General features: G+C 45.1%; 1 protein-coding gene across 1 annotated transcript in view; it reads left to right on the plus strand.

Moving 5' to 3' along the window:
• RPE65 (retinoid isomerohydrolase RPE65) overlaps positions 1 to 21,894 on the plus strand; it is a 53,911-nt gene that overhangs the window by 3,951 nt on the left and 28,066 nt on the right. The window contains exons 2-5 of the mRNA XM_073593763.1: positions 5,448 to 5,530; positions 7,331 to 7,481; positions 20,051 to 20,158; positions 20,344 to 20,485. Of these exons, the coding sequence (XP_073449864.1) occupies positions 5,448 to 5,530; positions 7,331 to 7,481; positions 20,051 to 20,158; positions 20,344 to 20,485 (484 nt within the window). The remainder of the gene's footprint in view (positions 1 to 5,447; positions 5,531 to 7,330; positions 7,482 to 20,050; positions 20,159 to 20,343; positions 20,486 to 21,894) is intronic.

Below are 21,894 nucleotides of genomic sequence, written 5' to 3' on the forward strand. Positions count from 1 at the left end.
GACAAGTTTGAGCCAACATCCTTCGAACAAAAATCCACGGTTTTGTTGTTGGAAATTCCGTGTGTACGCGGCATAAGGGTACATGGGGGCCATACACGCTCCAATAAATAATCAGTTCCTTTTACAAATGATCTCTTCTGCTAGGAATGCTAAAATCAACAACCTATTTGATCAATATTCCACACACTGGGAAGTGGGTTTCAATCTATAGTTAAGAAACAGTCATAATTTATGATCATAAATTATTGATCACCTCTCTGATAGTAATCTTATACTCTGGTTAATCAAAATACGATCATATTCATGAACACAGTATCTCAGTACTACCAAAATGTAGTCTAAATCTATTGGAAGGGAAGTTATGGCCATTCATATGTTTGCAAAATCGATTATTTTGATTGAATTGCACATCGATCAGATAATTAAATTGAAGCGTGTGTGGCCACCATAATAAAAGGTTACGTTGATTTGCAGAAATATGAAACAGAAAAGATACAAAAGAAACAATTTTTACATTCTTTCTCTGTCTCCTCTATGAACAATGTTACATTGTATCTCCCCTGTGAACAACGTTGCAATGTTGTCTCTTGTATCATGTCCTCAGTCTCTGTCCATCTCTTGTATCCATGTCCACAGTCTGACCATCTCCTGTATCATGTCCTCAGTCTCTGACCATCTCCTGTATCATGTCCTCAGTCTCTGACCATCTCTTGTTTCCATGTCCACAGTCTCTGACCATCTCTTGTATCATGTCTACAGTCTCTGACCATCTCTTGAATTAATGTCCACAGTCTCTGACCATCTCTTGTATCCATGTCCACAGTCTCTGACCATCTCCTGTATCATGTCTACAGTCTCTGACCATCTCTTGAATTCATGTCCACAGTCTCTGACCATCTCTTGTATTCATGTCCACAGTCTCTGACCATCTCCTGTATCATGTCTACAGTCTCTGACCATCTCTTGTATCCATGTCCACAGTCTCTGACCATCTCTTGTATCATGTCTACAGTCTCTGACCATCTCTTGAATTCATGTCCACAGTCTCTGACCATCTCTTGTATTCATGTCCATTTTCTGACCATCTCTTGTATCATGTGCACATGTAGGCAGGTGCTGTCTGTACTCCCTTCTGTAGGTGGCACATGACTTGAGCGGCAATACAGAAAGGAGAAGAAGTTGATAGGAACTTGATTCCTCTATGACTTCCTGGGTCATCGACAGAGCAGCTGTCCAACTGGATGCTGGTGCACTGCGTGACCCTAGTAGCCATCTTGGGTGAGGCCACTGCTTATTTAAGGCATGGCCCCCCTGACTTGGCAAGCATTCTGTGAGTGGTTAGCATAGGGAAAGGTGCCCCGTCTGTTAGAGACAGTATCTAGTGTTAGGGAGAAAATCCGGGGGAGTAGGGACAGTGCAGGGACTACGCTACTCTCCAATTAGGAAACCTCCCAGTTGGGTCGGACTGGTCAGGCCTCATTCCCGCTCCTCGTTGCAGAAGCAGTTGGCATCCAGTGAAGCTAAAGTATTGTTACTACGGATTTCATAAATGACTCTGGATGGTTGTGCCCACTCGCCAGGCCAAGTTATACCTTGTTGGAACTTTCTGCAATACATAATTCAAGCTACTCAGGCTCTGTGTGATTTCTGCAATACCCCCCCCCCCCCAATGCCCCCTAATCACACACAGTCTCTGACTATCTCTTGTATCATAGCCATAATCTTTTACTATATCCTGTTGTGTGTCTGCTGCCTCTGAGAATGAATATTCTCTGAACTTTATGTGTGGCTCTTTGGTGATGTTGGAGCCACCCTTGAGGCCCACCATATTAAGATCTTTGACTACCACTGCCAGGGCCACTGTTAGAAATCACGAGGCCCCATACAGCCTACCTGATGGGGCCCTCTTTGACCCTGCTCTCGACCCCACCACTGGCTCCGTCCCTGACCCAGTCCCACTGGCTACCAATGTTTTTGAGTGGGACCAAGAGCTGTTTTTGGGAGCTCAGTTTTTATGCTGGGAGCACGCAGGGGGCATGCTCCCAGCACATAAACATAGCCTGCCAATTAATCAGGGCTGGACTGGGACAAAAATTTGGCGCTGGACTTCACCCAGAGCGTCCCACTTTAATTTTGCAAACATGCACAAAAACAGTATATAAAACTATACGCAGTTGCGCAATATGGATACTTATTGAGTCTGGGATGGATCTGAGGGAAGCGATGCGGCCTTTGTATGGGCCATCAGAGCAACCTGGGGGAAAATTGACACCTTGCCCCTCGGTAGGGTGACCACATTTCCAGACTGCCATTCAGGGACAATTTTGCCAAGGACCGGGGGGGAAGGTAGTCTCAGGGTTGACGGGGAATTCAGCGGTGGGGGTGATTTGTCGGGTGAATGGCTGGTGCTAGCAGTGAAAACATCCTGACACCATGCTTAATATGGTGTCAGGATGATCAAATCACATTATTTCTATTACTACATTGTAATACATAATGAAATAGTTCAACTCACCAGAATGCAGAATCAGTGGGAACCATTGCTTGTTACCAGATGCTGCATATCACTTGCCGACGTCGTCTGCTGCCAGAGAGAGGGCAGGGAGAGAGGGAGCAGAGAGAAAGAGAGAGAAAGAGGAGGGGGCAGAGAGAGGGGGACAGGGAGAGAGAGGGGGGGCTCAGGGAGAGAGAGGGGGGGACACAAGGAGAGAGAGAGAGGGGGGGCACAGGGAGAGAGAGAGAGGGGGGGACACAAGGAGAGAGAGAGAGGGGGGGACACAGGGAGAGAGAGAGGGGGGGCACAGGGAGAGAGAGAGGGGGGGACAAGGGGAGAGAGAGAGGGGGGGACAAGGAGAGAGAGAAAGGGGGAGAGAGAGAGTGGAGGGGGGCAGAGAGAGAGAGAGAAAGTGGAGGGGGCAGAGAGAGAGAGGGGAGGGACAGGCAGAGAGAGAGAGAGAGAGAGGGGGGCAGGGAGAGAGAGAGGGGGATGAGAGAGAGAGAGGAGGGGGCAGAGAGAGGGGGACAGGGAGAGAGAGAGGGGGACAGGCAGAGAGAGAGGGGGACAGGCAGAGAGAGGGGGGGGACACGGGGAGAGAGAGAGAGGGGGACACAGGGAGAGAGAGAGAGGGGGGACGGAAAGAGAGAGAGAGAGAGAGAGAGGGGGGGACAGGGAGAGAGAGAGAGAGGGGGACAGGCAGAGAGAGAGGAGGGGGCAGAGAGAGGGGGACAGGGAGAGAGAGAGAGGGGGACACAGGGGGAGAGAGAGAGAGAGGGGGACACGGAGAGAGAGAGAGAGGGGGACAGGCAGAGAGAGAGGAGGGGGCAGAGAGAGGGGAACAGGGAGAGGGAGAGGGGGACAGGGAGAGAGAGAGGGGAGGGGGCAGAAAAAGGGTCCGGGTCTGGTCACAGTGACAGTGCTCAGCTCACTCACTTGAATGAGAGCCGATAGGCTCTGCTGCTGCAATAGTTGTCTGAAAGGTCACGCTGGTGGGCGGGGACAGAAGTCCTCCGACGGCCGCTGCATCCTCCAGAACATCCCTGGTGTCAGTGTGTGGGCAGCGGCTCGGTACAGGAGGGGCTTTAATGTGGCTGTCGACTACTTGTTTAATCTTCCCGCTCCTCTTGCTCTTCATCGATGTAAAGCACAGGCAGGGAGAGAGGGGCGGGAAGCGGTGTGTCACAAGCTGGCTCATTTACAGCTGAACAGAGTAGTGTGCGAACCCCCTCTTCTAGGGCAGCTGCCTGTACCGAGCCGCTGCCCACACACTGACACCAGGGATGTTCTGGAGGATGCAGCGGCCGTCGGAGGACTTCTGTCCCCACCCACCAGCGTGACCTTTCAGACAACTATTGCAGCAGCAGAGCCTATCGGCTCTGTGCAACAGGTGGTGTGCGGGCCGGAAACAGAAGCAGTAATACACTGAAGCACCATCCCGACCCAGTCCACTCCTGAATTGCCGCCTCGGTAGCATGGTAGGGCCGGCTCTGGGCAGTGCAGCAGTGCTCAAAATAATGGCTGCGTGGGCCGCGCATCCATTATTTTGACAGGCTGTCACTGATACTGGCCCACTAAGCCATCGGCCCACCGGGAAACTCCCGGTAGTCCCGATGGCCAGTACATGCCTGCAATTGATGCATGTGTGCGGTGTGTGGGTATTAAAGCCCAGCTTTTTGCCACTGCACATATGGGTTCATGTGACAGACCCAGCAAGGACAGGGGCTTTTGTAGGGGACTACAGGGTGGCCTCTTACCTACTGACTATGGGCCCTGGCTTTTAAGGGAACACTACTCTTCTAAGGGAGGAGTGTACCTGTGGGACCCTTGGACTGGTTTTGCTTTGGATTTGGGATTGTCTCCCCAAAACACAGACTCTGGAAATCTAGGCCGAGATCCATATTTAGGGCCTCTATGCCCATAACCAGCAATGACTGCTTTAAATTGTGATACTTACAGCAGATGTTAATATCATCAGCTCAAAGTAACCTGATTCTGGGGTCTCCTGATATAATCTGTTTAAGGTGTTATGTGTTAAGTGTCTTTCTTCCATTGTATAATTTCCTCATTGTGTGCCTCCTAGGTGTGCATCTCCATTGTTAATTGAGTCACCTATTGTTTCTGTCTGATCATCCCTTGGAGACGTGATCAATTTTGTGACCACTTTACCTTGTTATCGAACCATTGTGGGATGTTCTATGCTTATGTTGATTAGCTTACTTAGTTTATGCTTATGTTGGCTGTTCCTTAACCTAGTTAATTATCTTACTGTTTGCAAAACATGATCAAGCTCTTTCTGTGTGGTATATAAATTCTGTGTGAGTTTACAAAAAAAGTTCCAGTACCAGAGCACCTAAGCTAGTGTTGGCTAGATTCTTGGGTGCAATATTCATCTAAAATACCTGGTTCCTGGTTCCAGACTGGAGGAAGCTATATCTTGATGAAGGCACCCAAGCTGGGTGCTGGACAGTTCTGTCACAGGTTACTGGGATGTAAAGGGGTTACTGGGGTATATATCATCACCTAGCAACCGTCATCTCTTTTCCATAAGAACCTTTACATTCCCAGTATATGATCTCATATTTTAAGGTACACATGCCATTATATAGATCAATCAGACATTAAACATATAGTACAGAGTACATAACACTGGATCAAAAAACGTTACCTCACCGCAGTCTTAGCAATTCCCACTGAGCACATAACACTCCATCAAAAGAGCTTACCTCTAGAGAAACCACATGTCACAATCATCAGGGATGCCTATCTATAGTTCTAGTACCCAACACAAGCCGGCCATGTTGGGGTCTCTGGTGTTGTATAGAAACGTAGCCAAAAGAACCCTCCTAGAAATACTATTTGTGGTCTGTATATGATTTTTCTAACATGGCTAAAGCTTTAAGAATATTCCAATGTAACCCCGATGTCATAGATAACCTGAGATGTCTTGTAGGGTGGAGCACCCCGCCGGAGGGTACAAGAAACTGTTCGAGACAGTGGAGGAGCTGGCTACACCAATGAGTGTGCATGTCACAGGTTAGACATATATCCATCTATCCATCTATATCTATTTGTATCTATCCGTATCTAGCTAGCTATCTATCTATCCATCCGTATTTATCTATCTATCTGTATCTAGATACCGGTATCTATCTATCTATTCCTATCCATCTATCTATCCGTATTTATCCATATGGAACATATTTATACATGGAACAATGTCCCTCTGTCCCTCTTTCCTCCTCATTTGTCCCTCATTTTGGTCTGAACTATATAGTTGTATATAAAATGCAATATCTTTCTTTCAAAAAGTGTTTCCCAGTGTCAAACCTTTCATCCAATTTCTAAATTGATGCATTTTGTAAATTTAAAAAAACAGAATAATGGAATAGTAGTGGTAAAAAATTCACTTTTAAAAGAGCGTGGCAGGGGGTGTGTCCTATGCCTACATGTTTTTCTAGTAGGTGTCCCTCGTTCCCATCTCAAAAAGTTGGGAGGTATGAGTAAGCCATTTGTAAAAGTTGCAGATTGGGTTAACCCTTTTGGGACCAAATTCACTGTAATCATGGTTTGTAATTTGTCGCCCCCCCCACCCCAAAGGGATCACAACCCAAATAACTGGGAAGTATACCTGCCATCCAGGACACATCCCCAGTGTCCTGTACACCAGTGGTTCTCAACTCTGTCCTCAAGTACCCCCAACAGGCCATGTTTTCAGGTTTTCCTTTATCTTGCACATGTGCTTTAAATCAGAGTCAATGGCTTGGTATTTTGGACAGCTATTTAAAAGAAATTCCCAAAACATGTCCTGTTGGGGTTACTTGAGGACAGGGTTGAGAAACTACTGCTGTACACTATATATCTCTCTCTCCATATATACAGTATTGATTTATCTATCTATTGATCTGTCTATCTATTGAGCTATCCCTATATAATCAATCTATTTATTATGCCCCGTACACACGGTCGGACTTTGTTCGGACATTCCGACAACAAAATCCTAGGATTTTTTCCGACGCATGTTGGCTCAAACTTGTCTTGCATACACACGGTCACACAAAGTTGTCGGAAAATCCGATCATTCTGAACGCAGGGACGTAAAACACGTACGTCAGGACTATAAACGGGGCAGTAGCCAATAGCTTTCATCTCTTTATTTATTCTGAGCATGCGTGGCACTTTGTCCGTCGGATTTGTGTACACACGATCGGAATTTCCGACAACGGATTTTGTTGTCGGAAAATTTTATATCCTGCTCTCAAACTTTGTGTGTCGGAAAATCCGATGGAAAATGTACAATGGAGCCTACACACGGTCGGAATTTCCGACAACAAGGTCCTATCACACATTTTCCATCGGAAAATCTGACCGTGTGTATGGGGCATTAGTGTAATAAAAGCAAAACTTTTTTTTTTTTGGATAGAGTAAGGGAGGGTTATAGCCTCTATCAGTTTTTTCTTTGGCATCTGTGTGACATTGGAGATATTTTTCCTTCACTTCCTGTCCCATATCCAAAGCAGGAAGTGAGAGGAAATCCATCCAAAGTGAGGTGTCCCCATTGGAAGATTTCCCCTCTATTACTGTTCTCGTGTCAAACATAAATTTGGGATTTTCTTTTACTTTCACTTTCAATTATGATGGTAAACAGGATAAATGGAGAGAGTGAATCTCCCTAATGGGGGCAAAAACAGAAATAAAAACCTGACTGGGGTTCTAATCCCTCTGCACTGTATCCAAAACCGCCTTTACTTACACTTTATCTGTCTATTTCTATATATATCTATCTTTTGGTATCTATCGAACTCTCCATACCTATGCAGTTCATATATTCCACAGGCCGTCTCCCCCCTTGGCTGTCCGGCAGTCTCCTGCGATGTGGTCCCGGCCTGTTTGAAGTTGGCTCTGAGCAGTTTTATCATTTGTTCGATGGTCAGGCTCTCCTCCACAAGTTTGAGGTTAAAGACGGTCATGTGACATACCATCGGCGGTAAGTGTGCACCTATCACAGTAAGTATGATTGTAGACATCATAGGAGATTTACTAAAAACTGTTGCAGACAGAAGACTCTAGTGCAGCTCTACAGAGTAACCAATCAGCTTCTAGGTTTTATTGTCAAAGCTTAACTGAACAAGCTGAAATTAGAAGCTGATTGGTTACTTTGCACAGCTGCACCATATTCTGAGTGCTTCAGTTTTAGTAAATGTCCCCAATTCTGTCTTATGGGTGCTCTGCAGCTTCTCCAGATGTCCATACTGACTGGTCATGGGGAAGGTATTGGAAGGTATCTTATATCTCCTTGGCATTGTCATGCTCTCAGATAGGCTATATTTGGGATTGTCCCCTCGCTTTTCCCCATCTCTGCTCTATAAATGTTTTAAAGCGGGATAAGTCAATATTGTCTGAATACCAGTGGCGGCTAGTGCTCAAATTTGTTTGGTGGGGCGAAAAGGAACTGAAAAATACTGAAATAAAAACATCAAATGCAGCCACTGTGCCCATCATATGCAGCTTACTGTGCATAGCAAATTCAGCTACTTTGCCCATCATATGCAGCCAACTGTGCCCAGCAAATGCAGCCACTGTGCCCATCATATGCACCCCACTGTGCCCCATCACATGCAGCCCACTGTGCCAAGCAAATGCAGCCACTGTGCCCAACATATGCATCCAACTGTGCCAAGCTAATGCAGCCACTGTGCCTATCATATACAGCCACTGTGCCCATCATATGCAGCCTCTGTGCCCAGCAAATGCAGCCAATTGTGTCCATCATATGCAGCCAACCTTGCCCATTATATGCAGCCAACTGTGCCCATAATATGCAGCCAACTGTGCCCATCATATGCATCCAACTGTGCCCATCATATGCATCCAACTGTGCCAAGCTAATGCAGCCACTGTGCCTATCATATACAGCCACTGTGCCCATCATATGCAGCCTCTGTGCCCAGCAAATGCAGCCAATTGTGTCCATCATATGCAGCCAACCTTGCCCATTATATGCAGCCAACTGTGCCCATAATATGCAGCCAACTGTGCCCATCATATACAGACAACTGTGCCCATCATATGCAGCCAACTGTGACCTATCATATGCAGCCACTGTGACACCCACTCGCTCGCTGTCTGCCCAGAACTTACCCCATCATGGTGGCGGGTCAGGCAGCTGGTGACGGCGGTGAGTTGTGGGACGGGTAGTGCAGGTCAGGCGGCGGCTCCTGTGTCCTCTGTGCGTCTCTTCTTGCCTTCTGTTAGGCAGCCAATGGGATCGCTTGTGCCTTCAGCCAAAAAGGGGATGGGTAACAGACCCACGCCTCTTAATTGGCTGAGAGGCGGTTCAGTGTTAGAAAAGCGAATATTCTTTTGCTTTTCTAACACATCTGGGTGGACTCCGAGCGCAATGCTCTGCGCCACGAGCCCTCCCTATTTTGAAGTCTATTAGAGTCGCTGGCTCTAATCAGGTGCTTCAAAAAAGCACCTCCCGCCTCTGTAAAAGGGGCCGGACACCTGAATAGGGGGTGGCAGCGGTGGCCATGGATAGATTCATGCTGTGCATGAATCTATCACTGATACATAGAGGGGATGGCTGGAGAGAGGGGGCGGTGCCCGTGCGCCCTTAATGGATGCACCGCCACTGCTGAATGTGTATTCTTATTGAATCTTGGTGTACTTTGTGTATTTCTTCCAGATTTGTGCAGTAATCCAGTGTGAGACTTTCCCTCTGTGCAGGAGCTTCCTGTAATAAAGACCGCTCACTGCTGCTCTCTCTCCTTGTACAGGGTGACTGGCAGCGGCGGCCCATAAAGCAGGGTGCACGGTCCCCCCCCCCCCCTTATCCATGCATCCGGCCCCCTAATCTACATGCAAGGCGCCAGACACATGGATTCCAATCAGGGTTTTATTTTTTATTAAGCATGAGGCTTCAAAAACAGAACCTGAGGCTCTATTGGGCTCATTTATTCGCTCACTGCTGCTCTCTCTCCTTGTGCATGGTGACTGGTCTTGTCTCCGCCCCCTCCTGTAGTTTTCTTCAGGCAGCCTGTAGTGGGTGGAGCCTGCTGGTCCCCTTCTACAGCTCTGCTCTCTGTACAGGACAGTGATGATCTCACTGCTATTTTTATAAGATAAGTGGCCCCCTGGTATTACAGGTGGGAAAGAGGTGGGGCAGATGTGCAGAGGCGAAAGGAGGTACATCGGTGGAACACATGAGCAGGGGGTTAGAGTCATAGGCATGCGCAAGGGGTGTGCCAGGTGTGCCTGGGCACACCCTAATCCTGGAGTTGGCAACCCATCAATTGTGGGCAGGTGACAGGTAAGCCGTGATCCTTACTTGCCAACCCCCAGAACCTGGACAGGATAGGCGGCTGGAGTGGAAATTAAGGGCCCATCTGTATTTTTTTCTGCAGCAGCTAAAAGTAGGCTTCTCCTCCTCTTCCCCAGCCGATATTCAGCTGCCATGGGAGGAAAATACAGGGGATTGGTACCAATGTATGCCACCCTTCTTGTCCCAGTTCCTTTTCTTTCTGCTGCCCAGGTCCCCCTGTGTGCTCACCTGCTCCCCCTATTGTTTTAGGATGACGAGTGGGGAAGAGGCCGGTTAATATGTCACAAAGGCATATGTGTTGGAGCTTTGGAGGTGCACACCCTAATACAATAGGCTGCGCACACCTGTGGTTACAGTGGTGGGGCAAAAGAGCAGGGGGAACAGTGGTGGGACAGATGTGCAGGAGGTACAGTGGTGGGGCAGATGAGCAGATAAGTTCAGTGTTAGGCTGATGAGAAGATGGTTCAGCGGTGAGACAGAAGAGCATTGAGGTACGGGGGTTCAGTGGTGGGGCAGATGTGCAGGGGGTTACAGTGGTGGGGCAGATGAGGAGGGTGGTACAATGGTGGGTGAGATGTACAGGGGGTACAGAGGTGGGACAGTTGTGCAGGGGGTTACACTAGTGGGGCAGATGAGAAAGGGGGTTACAGTGGTGGGACAGAAGAGCAGGGTGGTACAGTGATGGGGCAGATGTACAGGGGGTTACAGTGGTGGGACAGATGAGCAGGGGGTTACAGTGGTGAGGCAGATGTGCAGAGTATTACAGTGGTGGGACAGATGAGCAGGGGGGTACAGAGGTGGGGTAGATGTGCAGAGTATTACAGTGGTGGGGCAGATGTGCAGGGGGTTGCAGTGGTGAGGCAGATGTGCAGGGGGTTAAAGTGGTGTGGAAGATGTGCAGGGGGTTACAGTAGTGGGGCAGATGAGAAAGGGGGTACACTGGTGGAGCAGATGTGAAGGGGGTTACAGTGGTGGGACAGAAGAGCAGGGTGGTACAATGATGGGGCAGATGTACAGGGGGTTACAGTGGTGAGACAGATGAGCAGGGGGGTATAGAGGTGGGGCAGATGTGCATAGTATTACAGTGGTGGGGCAAATGTGCAGGGGGTTACAGTGGTGGGGCAGGAGGTTACAGAGGTGGAGCAGATGTGCAGGGTAGTATAGTGGTGGGGCAGATGTGCAGGGGGTTACAGTGGTGGGACAGATGAGCATGGGGGTACAGTGGTGGGGCAGATGTGCCGGGTAGTACAGTGGTGGGGCAGATGTGCAGGAGGTTACAGTGGTGGGATAGAAGAGCAGGCTGGTACAATGATGGGGCAGATGTACAGGGGGTTACAGTGGTGGGACAGATGAGCAAGGGGGTACAGAGGTGGGGCAGATGTGCAGAGTATTACAGTGGTGGGGCAGATGTGCAGGGGGTTACAGTCGTGGGGCAGATGTGCAGGGTAGTACAGTTGTGGGGCAGATGTGCAGGGGGTTACAGTGGTGGGACAGATGTGCAGGGGGTTATAGTGGTGTGGGAGATGTGCAGGGGGTTATAGTGGTGTGGGAGATGTGCAGGGGGTTACAGTGGTGGGACAGATGTGCAGGGTAGTACAGTCGTGGGGCAGATGTGCAGGGGGTTACAGTGGTGGGCAGATGTGCAGGGGGTTACAGTGGTGGGACAGATGTGCAGGGTAGTACAGTGGTGGGCAGATGTGCAGGGGGTTACAGTGGTGGGACAGATGTGCAGGGGGGTACAGAGGTGGGGCAGATGTGCAGGGGGTTACAGTGGTGGGACAGATGATCAAGGGGGTACAGAGGTGGGGCAGATGTGCAGGGGGTTACAGTGGTGGGACAGGTGATCAAGGGGGTACAGAGGTGGGGCAGATGTGCAGGGGGTTACAGTGGTGGGACAGATGAGCAGGGGGGGTACAGAGGTGGGGCAGATGAGCAGGGTATTACAGTGGTGGGGAAGATGTGCAGGGGGTTACAGTGGTGGGACAGATGTGCAGGGTAGTTCAGTGGTGGGGCAGATGTGCAGGGTAGTACAATGGTGGGGCAGATGTGCAGGAGGTTACAGTGGTGGGGCAGATGTGCAAGAGGTTACAGTGGTGGGGCAGATGTGCAGGAGGTTACGGTGGTGGGGCAGATGTGCAGGGGGTTACAGTGGTTGAACAGATAAGCAGGGGGTACAGAGGTGGGGCAGATGTGCAGGGTAGTACAGTGGTGGGGCAGATGTGCAGGGGGTTAAAGTGGTGGGACAGATGTGCAGGGGGGTACAGAGGTGGGGCAGATGTGCAGGGGGTTACAGTGGTGGGACAGATGTGCAGGGAGGTACAGAGGTGGGGCAGATGTGCAGGGGGTTACAGTGGTGGGACAGATGAGCAGGGGGTTACAGAGGTGGGGCAGATGTGCAGGGGGTTACAGTGGTGGGACAGATGAGCAGGGGGGGTACAGAGGTGGGTCAGATGTCCAGGGTAGTACAGTGGTGGGGCAGATGTGCAGGGTAGTTCAGTGGTCGGGCAGATGTGCAGGGTAGTACAGAGGTGGGGCAGATGTCCAGGGTAGTACAGTGGTGGGGCAGATGTGCAGAGTAGTACAGTGGTGGGGCAGATGTTCCGGGTATTACAGTGGTGGGGCAGATGTGCAGGGGGTTACAGTGGTGGGACAGATGAGCAGGGGGGTACAGAGGTGGGGCAGATGTGCAGGGTAGTACAGTGGTGGGGCAGATGTGCAGGGGGGTACAGAGGTGGGGCAGATGTGACGGGGGTTACAGTGGTGGGCCAGATGTGCAGGGGGTTACAGTTGTGGGGCAGATGTGCAGGGTAGTACAGTGGTAGGGCAGATGTGCAGGGGGGCAGTGATCTGAGGTGTGGAGTTGCAGGATGTTAATTTCTCACTACTCAAGTAGTTTACAGTATTTAGTTTATAAAAAATCCTTTTCGTGATTAAGAGTGTGAAGTTGAAATTTTTTTGTTATAAAATCGGCACGCTCAATTTCTTTTAAAACATTTTTCGGCACACTGTGCTCAAAAGGTTGCCTACCCCTGCTTTAAATGGACATGTTATTACTTTGTATCCTCCATGGAGCAGGCAGTTTAAAGCTTCAATTCTTTATCTGGATAGAATCAGCATTCATAGAGGTTTGTTACATTTAAATGTTACAAAGAATATAACAGAATATGTCAAAAGGAAATCAAGGACGCAAAAATTCAAAACGAACGACAGATTGCAAAAGATAGTAGAACAATCCCCAAAAAATCTTCAAATATATTAATAGTAAAAAGGTCAGGTCTGAGCATGTAGGCCCTTTACAAAATAATCTAGAGTGGGTGACTGGGGACAAAGAGAAGGCAAATTTATTAAATTCTTTTTTCAGCTCTGTGTATACAAAGGAGCATGGGGGAGCTCATGTCCATAATGGGGGTGGTAGTGACACAGCCCCAAATGATACACAATGACTCAAAAGTGATATGGTCCAGAAATATTTACTAAAGGTGGATAAAGCACCTGGACCAGATGGCATCCACCCACAGATCCTGAAAGAATTGAGCTCTGTCATTTCAAGGCCATTATTTCTAATTTTTTGGGACTCGTTAATGACTGGAATGGTACCACTGGAATGGCGTAAGGCCAATGTGGTGCCCATATTTAAAAAGGAACAAAGTCTTTACCAAGTAACTATAGACCTGTTAGTTTACCTCCTATAGTTGGGAAGATACTGGAGAGTTTAATAAAAGACCACATAGATGAGTTCTTGCTGGAAAAAAATATTTTAAGCAACAGGCAGCATGGATTCATGAAAGACAGAAGTTGTAAAACAAACCTGATTTCTTTTAATGAGGAGGTAAGTAAAACCTTGGACAGAGGGGTGGCGGTGGACGTGGTATACTTGGACTTTGCAAAAGCATTTGACACAGTTCCTCACACACGGCTCATGTGTCAGGTAAAGTCTACAGGCTTGGAAATATCAATTTGTAAATGGATAGAAAACTGGCTAAAACACAGAATTCAGAGCAGGGGCGTAGCTATAGAGGGTGCAAGAGTCACGATCGTGGCTCGGCCCCAGGCTGCGGGGGGCCCGTGCGGCTCCCCTGTCAGTTTTGTATACACTTGTGTGAGCCGGTGTCGGGGGGCGGAGCTGGCGGTCCTAGGTACGGAAGACTGCTTGCCTCTTGACTTTACACTCTGGATGCAGCTAGCACCAGGCTGGATAGGAGGGCCGGCAGGAGGGCATATAGGAGAACCGATCTATGTTCTCCTCCTGTCTCCTGCAGGTCTTTCAGAGGCTGCAGCAGCAGGATCCGATCTCCTATTAGCTGCCCCGCTGGCCCTCCTATCCAGCCAAGAGGCAAGCAGTCATCCGTACCCAAGACCTCCTGCTCCGCCTCCCAACTCTGCCCCCCCACCCTGGCTCTCGCTTCCTGTCTCAAGGCTGTTCCTGCCGCTGGAATGGTAGGAGAAAAGCTCCCTACCCGAGGCCGCTCCTGGTAAACCACAAACTCTCTGTCACAGCAGAGAGTAAAAGAATGCACTGCCCAGCGAGTATAGTGTTCCAAGTGTGCTGCTATCACTCTGCTCCCTCCCATACTATCCCCCCTCCCATTATGCTGTCCCCCCACACTTCCCTCCACTGCCTCCCTCCCATCAAAAACTGTAAAAAAAAAAAAAAAAACTACAAAAAATTAAATAAAAAATTAAAATAAAATGTTAAACAATAAAAAAAAACTACTGACCCCATTCTCTGCCCTACTGACCCCATCCACCGCCCTACTGACCACGTCCACTACCCTACTGACCCCATCCACCACCCTACTGACCATATCCACTGCCCTACTGACACTGTCCACTGCCCTACTAAACTCATCCACCGCCCTACTGACCACGTCCACTGCCCTACTGACCATGTCCACGTCCCTACTGACCACATCCATTTTCCTACTGACCACGTCCAATTCCCTACTGACCACGTCCACTTCCCTACTGACCATGTCCACTGCCCTACTGACCCCATCCACTGCCCTACTGAGCTTGTCCACTGCCCTACTGACCACGTCCACTGCCCTTCTGACCACGTCCATTGCCCTACTGACCACATCCACTGCCCTGCTGACTACGTCCACTGCCCTACTGATTACGTCCACTGCCCTACTGACCACGTCCACTGCCCTACTGACCACGTCCACTGCCCTACTGACCATGTCCACTACCCTACTGACTACGTCCACTGCCCTACTGACTGACATCATTCCCAGTCCACACTGACACCACTGACCGAACTAGGGTTGCAAAGGTCGCACTTGTGACTGGGCCCTGGCCTTCCGCCACCATGGCGAAGCCCAAGACTGAAGGACTGCACAACATGTGAAAGGGATCCACTGTGGGCTGTAAAGGGTCATGGGATCAGTTGGAAGGGCTTTGGGCTTGGAGGGAATGGCTCAGGTCGGAGGTCGGGGGGCCCTTCATGATTTCTTGCACCAGGGCCCTGAAGGTTCTAGCTACGCCTCTGATTCAGAGAGTAGTTGTTAATGATTCTTACTCTGAATGGTCTAAGGTTATCAGTGGTGTACCCCAAGGTTCAGTGCTGGGACCCTTACTTTTTAATATCTTTATAAATGATATAGGGTCTGGGATTAAAAGTACCATTTCAGTCTTTGCAGATGACACCAAGCTATGCAGTGGAATAACGTCCTTACAGGATGTCTCCAATTTACAAACCGACCTCAATGCACTTTCTAATTGGGCAACTAAGTGGCAAATGAGGTTTAATGTTGATAAATGTAAAATTATGCACTTGGGGGCTAAGAATATTCATGCGTCATACATACTAGGGGGAGTACAACTGGGGGAATTAATGGTGGAGAAGGATCTGGGGGTTTTGGTAGCTCATAAGCTCAATAATAGCATGCAATGCCAAGCTGCGATTTCCAAAGCGAACAAAATCCTTTCTTGTATTAAGAGAGGTATGGACTCCTGAGAGAGAGATATCATCTGTACAAATCATTAGTAAGACCTCATCTGGAATATGCAGTTCAGTTTTGGGCTCAAAAAGGATATCGGGGAACTGGAGAAAGTGCAGAGAAGGGCAACCAAACTGATAAGAGGCATGGAGGAGCCCAGCTATGAGGAAAGATTAGAGGAACTGATTTTATTTTCTTTTGAGAAGAGGAGATTAAGGAGGGATATGATCACCATGTATAAATACGTAAGGGGTCCATATAGTGAACTTGGTGTTGAGTTATTCACTTTACGGTCAACACAGAGGACAAGGGGGCACTCTGTACGTCTAGAGGAAAAGAGATTTCATCTCCAAATACGGGAAGGTTATTTAAAAGTAAGAGCTGTGAAAATGTGGAATAGACTCCCTCCAGAGGTGGTTCTGGCCAGCTCAGTAGATTGCTTTAAGAAAGACCTGGATACTTTCCTAAATGTACATAATATAACTGGGTACTAACATTTATAGGTAAAGTTGATCCAGGGAAAATCTGATTGCCTCTCAGGGGATCAGGAAGGAATTTTTTCCCCTGCTGTAGCAAATTGGATCATGCTTTGCTGGGGTTTTTTGCCTTCCTCTGGATCAACTGTGGGTATAGGATTGGGTATATGGGATTGTTTGATATTATTTGATATTTATTTATTTTTATGGTTGAACTAGATGGACATGTCTTTTTTCAACCTGACTAACTATGTAATGATGTTATTTTTGCAGCCCATAATAATTTTCACGGTCAGCTTTATCTGAAAGTTCTACAAAGCAGAGCAGCCGGCTGACCCGCTTTATGGCGGACATCACACACGTGTCATTGTATCGCTTTTACTTTGCTTTACCCAGAATCCTTTGCTGTATAATTTCCGGCTTCATCCTATCTCTGAGTACAGCCTGCCCTGGGTGCCCCCCCCCCCCATGCTCTACATTTCCTGTCATTTTAGTTCATTGCTGAACCTGACCATCTTTGATTCTGAAAAAGTCACCGCTGCAATGAAAAAAAAGATTCTTTTGCTGCCAGATTTCCACAAACCCAGCTGTGAAAAATAAAATTAGAGTTTTCTGCAATCTGTAAAATGGAATAAAAGCTTCTACGTTTTTTGATTCTCCTTTTTGGCTGGTACAATGCTGCAGCTTGATCTTATGACCTGAAATAAAGACCTTTGCCTCCATTGTAGCGCTTCGACTTTTAAAGCGGACATAAAAAACATTTTTTATAAAGGGTGACTCCGCTTTCATGGGGAGAAAATAGCAAATAAAAAAAATAATATAGCATATACAATTGCTACACAAGTCATATTGTAATTTAATTTTATTAACCACTTCAGCCCCGGACCATTTGGCTGGCAAAAGACCAGAGTGCTTTTTGCGATTCGGCGCTGCGTCGCTTTAAATGACAATTGCGCGGTCGTGCGACGTGGCTCCCAAATAAAATTGACGTCCTTTTTTCCCCACAAATAGAGTTTTCTTTTGGTGGTATTTTATCACCTCTGCGGTTTTTATTTTTTGCGCTATAAACAAAAAAATAGCGACAATTTTGAAAAAAAAAACGCATTATTTTTTACTTTTTGCTATAATAAATATCCCCAAAAAATATATAGAAAAACATTTTTTCCTCAGTTCCCTCGTATTCTTCTACATATTTCTGGTAAAAAAAATCGCAATAAGCGTTTATTGATTGGTTTGCGCAAAAGTTATAGCGTCTACAAAATAGGGGATAGTTTTATGGCATTTTTATTAATATTTTTTTTTTTTTTACTAGTAATGGTGGCGATCAGCGATTTTTATCATGACTGCGACATTATGGCAGAAACGTCAGACAGTTTTGGAGCTATTTTGGGACCATTAACATTTATACAGCAATCAGTGCGATTAAAAATACACTGATTACTGTGTAAATGTGACTGCCAGTGAAGGGTTTAACCACTAGGGGGCGCTGTAGGGGTTAAGTGTGTCCTAGGGAGTGAGCTACCTGGATGCGTTCTGTACACAGATGGCATACAGAACTCCCCCCCGTAAATGCCATTTCCTGCTTGTGTGATTGGCTTACTGATTTTCTCAGAAGTCTGCACTAAGATCCAAGTCAGATTTTGGGCATCCCCTGCAACAGAAATTTCAATTTTGGTGAGATAGTCCAATCTAAAGGGATACATACCCTGCCACTTTCCTCATTAGAACCCTGCAAGTGCAGCAGCTAGTTGAGGCCTCCTGGACACTGGACGTTTTTACAGCATAGCAGCCAGTAAACTCCCCCAGCATGTTATCCTACAGTGAGGGGAAAAAAGTATTCGATCCCCTATTGATTTTGTACGTTCGCCCACTGACAAAAGAGATGATCGGTCTATAATTTTAATGGTCGGTTTATTTTAACAGTGAGAAACAGAATAACAACAAAAATATCCAGAAAATGCATTTAAAAAAAGTTATAAATTAATTTGCATTTTAATGAGTGAAGTTACTCTTTTATTTCTCAGTAGCCAAAAAATAAAAAGGATATGAATCCACTTTGTGAATTTATCATGGAGAACTGGACAGGGCTGGTCATTGTTTGTGATAACAATGCGGAGTGCACAGGACAGCAGTGGAATGCAGGATCAACAGGATGTGTTTTGCACTTGTTGAACAGATATAACACAACCCTTCCAATGGTAAATTTAAAGTAGCATTAAACCATCTTAATTTTTTCTACATTAATGTCTTAAACAAACATACTGTATACCACAATGTTTATTGATGCCTCCAGTCACTTACTATTTGTCTTCATAAAAGTTGTTTGCTACTTTTCTCCCAGTGCTGCTTCCCCAAACTTCCTGTTAGGGGAGGGGCTGACTGTAATTGTCACAAAAATTCATTTCACAATCAATTCCTAGAGGGGGAGCTGAGGAGTAAGGAATTCTTGGGGTTCTGAACTACCTGTGCATGTTGGCGCAGGGAGCATCATGCATAGTGGGCTATAGTGCCAGGCACATGAGTAAGGGTGGCTACGTTCCCTTACAGTTATAACCCTCTAATATATATACTGTGAATTGCAGTGCAACCTCAAAAAAAATATTATTTTGTACTAACACATACATTCTATACAAAATTCCATATTTAGTTATTTTTTATATTTTAATTATATTTATTTTTATATTTATATATTATTTTTATATTATATTTTATTCATTTTGATTGATTTATTTATAGTATGTATTTAGTGTATTCATTTTTCAGTATGCATATATTTATTTATTGATAGTTTTTTTCATATTTATATTTTATTATATTTTAGTATTTATTTATTCATAGTATTTATTTTGTATATTTATTTTTTAATTAGTGTATTATGCTATCAATAGGGTAGTGTCCTTTTTTCCTTAACCGTGTAATTAAATGATTTTCCACCTGTGCTCGTAAACACTTTTCATCCATAATGTTCTAAGAGAGCTCCACCACCTTTCACTCTGTGCGCTCAACTGAAGATGTTGACCTACATATATAAATAAGTCTTAATGCACCTTGCCCTTTAAGGCGCATCCAGCATCTCCTTGGGATATTCCCAGATTTACCACCAGAAATCCGCTCCCTGGATAAATCCTTCAGCCTGGTACATCAGAAGTGATTATACCTTTTTTTCCAAATGATGAGCTCCTCAACTCAAAAAAATAAAAGACATCATCATGCTTTCCCACTAATTAGAAATAATGAATATGCACTCACGTGTATTAGTGCACGTTAAAACCATACACTGCAGTATGACCAATTAAAATATATACAGCTATACTGTAAAAAAAAAAAAAAAAAATTATATATATATATATATATATATATATATATATATATATATATATATGTAGTGTGCGTATGTATATATATATATATATATATATATATATATATGTATGTAAAAAAGAAAAATATATATATATATATATATAGATCTATATAAAGATATAATATATAGATCTATAGATCTATATATTATATATATATATAGATCTATATATATATATATATATTGTGTGTATGTGTATTTATATATAGTATTGCCCCCTTAAAGTTAGTTGATAGGCATTCCGTCATAGGAAAGTCACACACCCACTTCTGGGTTTGAGAGATGACATCACAAGCTCCACCCCGAGGCGTTTTGTCACACCGTCACGTAACTTCAACAAGGTTATCAGGGTAAGGGTATCCCTTACTCTATCCAAAATGAAAACATTGCCTTTTAGTTCTACTTTAAATAATATATATGCTTCAATATTTCTTTAATGTTATTTTGCAGATTTATAAAGACTGATGCATATGTCAGGGCCATGACTGAGAAAAGAATTGTCATCACAGAGTTTGGAACGTTTGCTTACCCTGATCCCTGCAAAAACATATTTTCCAGGTGAGTGGGATAAATGACGTCAAATTATTGGCTATTCAATGTTATATTCCATTTTATTTTAATGTTATATTATTTTTGTATATATAATATTTAATTCAATATTGACTATTTAGTGCAAACCAGGGACAAAATAAAAAATGGATTGCCTCCTGTGGACAGCGAGTGACTCTGATGTTGTCTTGCAGGTTTTTCTCTTACTTTAAAGGGCTAGAGGTGACGGACAATGCCCTGGTCAACATCTACCCCGTGGGCGAGGACTTTTATGCTTGCACAGAAACCAATTACATCACAAAGGTGGATCCAGAAACACTAGAGACCATTAAAAAGGTACTTTCATAAAAATACATATTTATATACAGTGTATATACCCTTTAGTTTACATACACAATATGGCCAAAAGCCTGTGAACATCTGACCATCACACCCTTTCTGTTTGCCTCAATGGCCATTGTAACATGAGCTGAAAGTAAGGGAAAATCCAAAATTCTGAGTTGACAACAGAACAAGAATAGACAACTGTCATTGCTGTAATGACACGTGTCCAAGAGGGGGTTTCACTCATTTTGGAGAGATTTCATCTCAATTCCTGCTATGTCTACCAGACAGAAAGGAAAATCTCCCAAACGGAACACAGATGAAAACAATAATAACCTACTCTATCCAAAAAAAAAAAAATCTATTATTTTTTTATTTTTTAAACTCTAACAATTTTAGAATTTTGAACATCAGGGATACGTCCTAAAAAACCCAGCAAAGTTCTTATGATGCGTCTCTTATGCCGCTTTCCCCTGCTGCTATTACTGCCAATTACTATGAGTGCTGGGCCATCCAGCGCCCGGGGCAAAAGATGCCAAACATAGAAAATAAAATAGTTTTTGCAAAACAGTGCTGCCAAAAGGAAGCCTAGCCCCCCCCCCAACAAAAAAAAATCATATGTATTACTTTGTTTTCTTAAGTAATGTCAGTTATCACCAACTAAAAAGACCTATAGTTAAAATTTAAAAATTGCACTGATCCATAATGAGTGTGTACAGGTTTAAGAGCTGAAGTGGTTAAAGTGGTTGTTCTTCCATATTTATGTTATTGTAATAAATGAAGATATTTGTAGATTAGCCAGTAGAGGGAGCTCTGCATTTAAATGCCCTTTTTAACAGCTGATAGCGGTCTTATAGAGGTCTATTTATTAATTCCTTCCTGACATTCCCCCCTTAGCTATTATTTTGTTGGTGTTTTTTTTTTTTTTCTGTTTATTTTTTCCCTTTTTTTGTGTGTTCTTTTACCAATGTCAAATAACAGCAAAATGTGAAAAATTGGGGAAAAATGTCTTTATTCATAGGAAAATAACATTTAAATGCTTTGTACCAGAAACCTTGTAACTTCAAATGGGATACAGTAAATTATAGAATATAATGTATAATTTTGTTTACAGTATAACTACTTAAAAAAATAGATAACATGGAAAATAAAGATGTTTTTGCAAAACAATACTGCCAAAAGAGAGCCTCAAAAAAAACAAAGGAAAAAAAAAGAAAAGAAAGAAAAATGTTACATGTTTTACTTTGTTATCTAAAGTGATGACAGTTATCACCAAATAAAAAGGCCTATAGTTGAAATTTAAAAATTGCACTGATCCATAACAGGTGTACAGGTTTAAAGTGGTTCTAAAGGAAGAAGGTTTTTTTTATCTTAATGCATTCTATACATTAAGATAAAAAGCCTTTTGTGTGCAGCACTCC

This window comes from Aquarana catesbeiana, linkage group LG07 (genome assembly GCF_042186555.1).
Source record: "Aquarana catesbeiana isolate 2022-GZ linkage group LG07, ASM4218655v1, whole genome shotgun sequence".
NCBI lineage: Eukaryota > Metazoa > Chordata > Amphibia > Anura > Ranidae > Aquarana > Aquarana catesbeiana.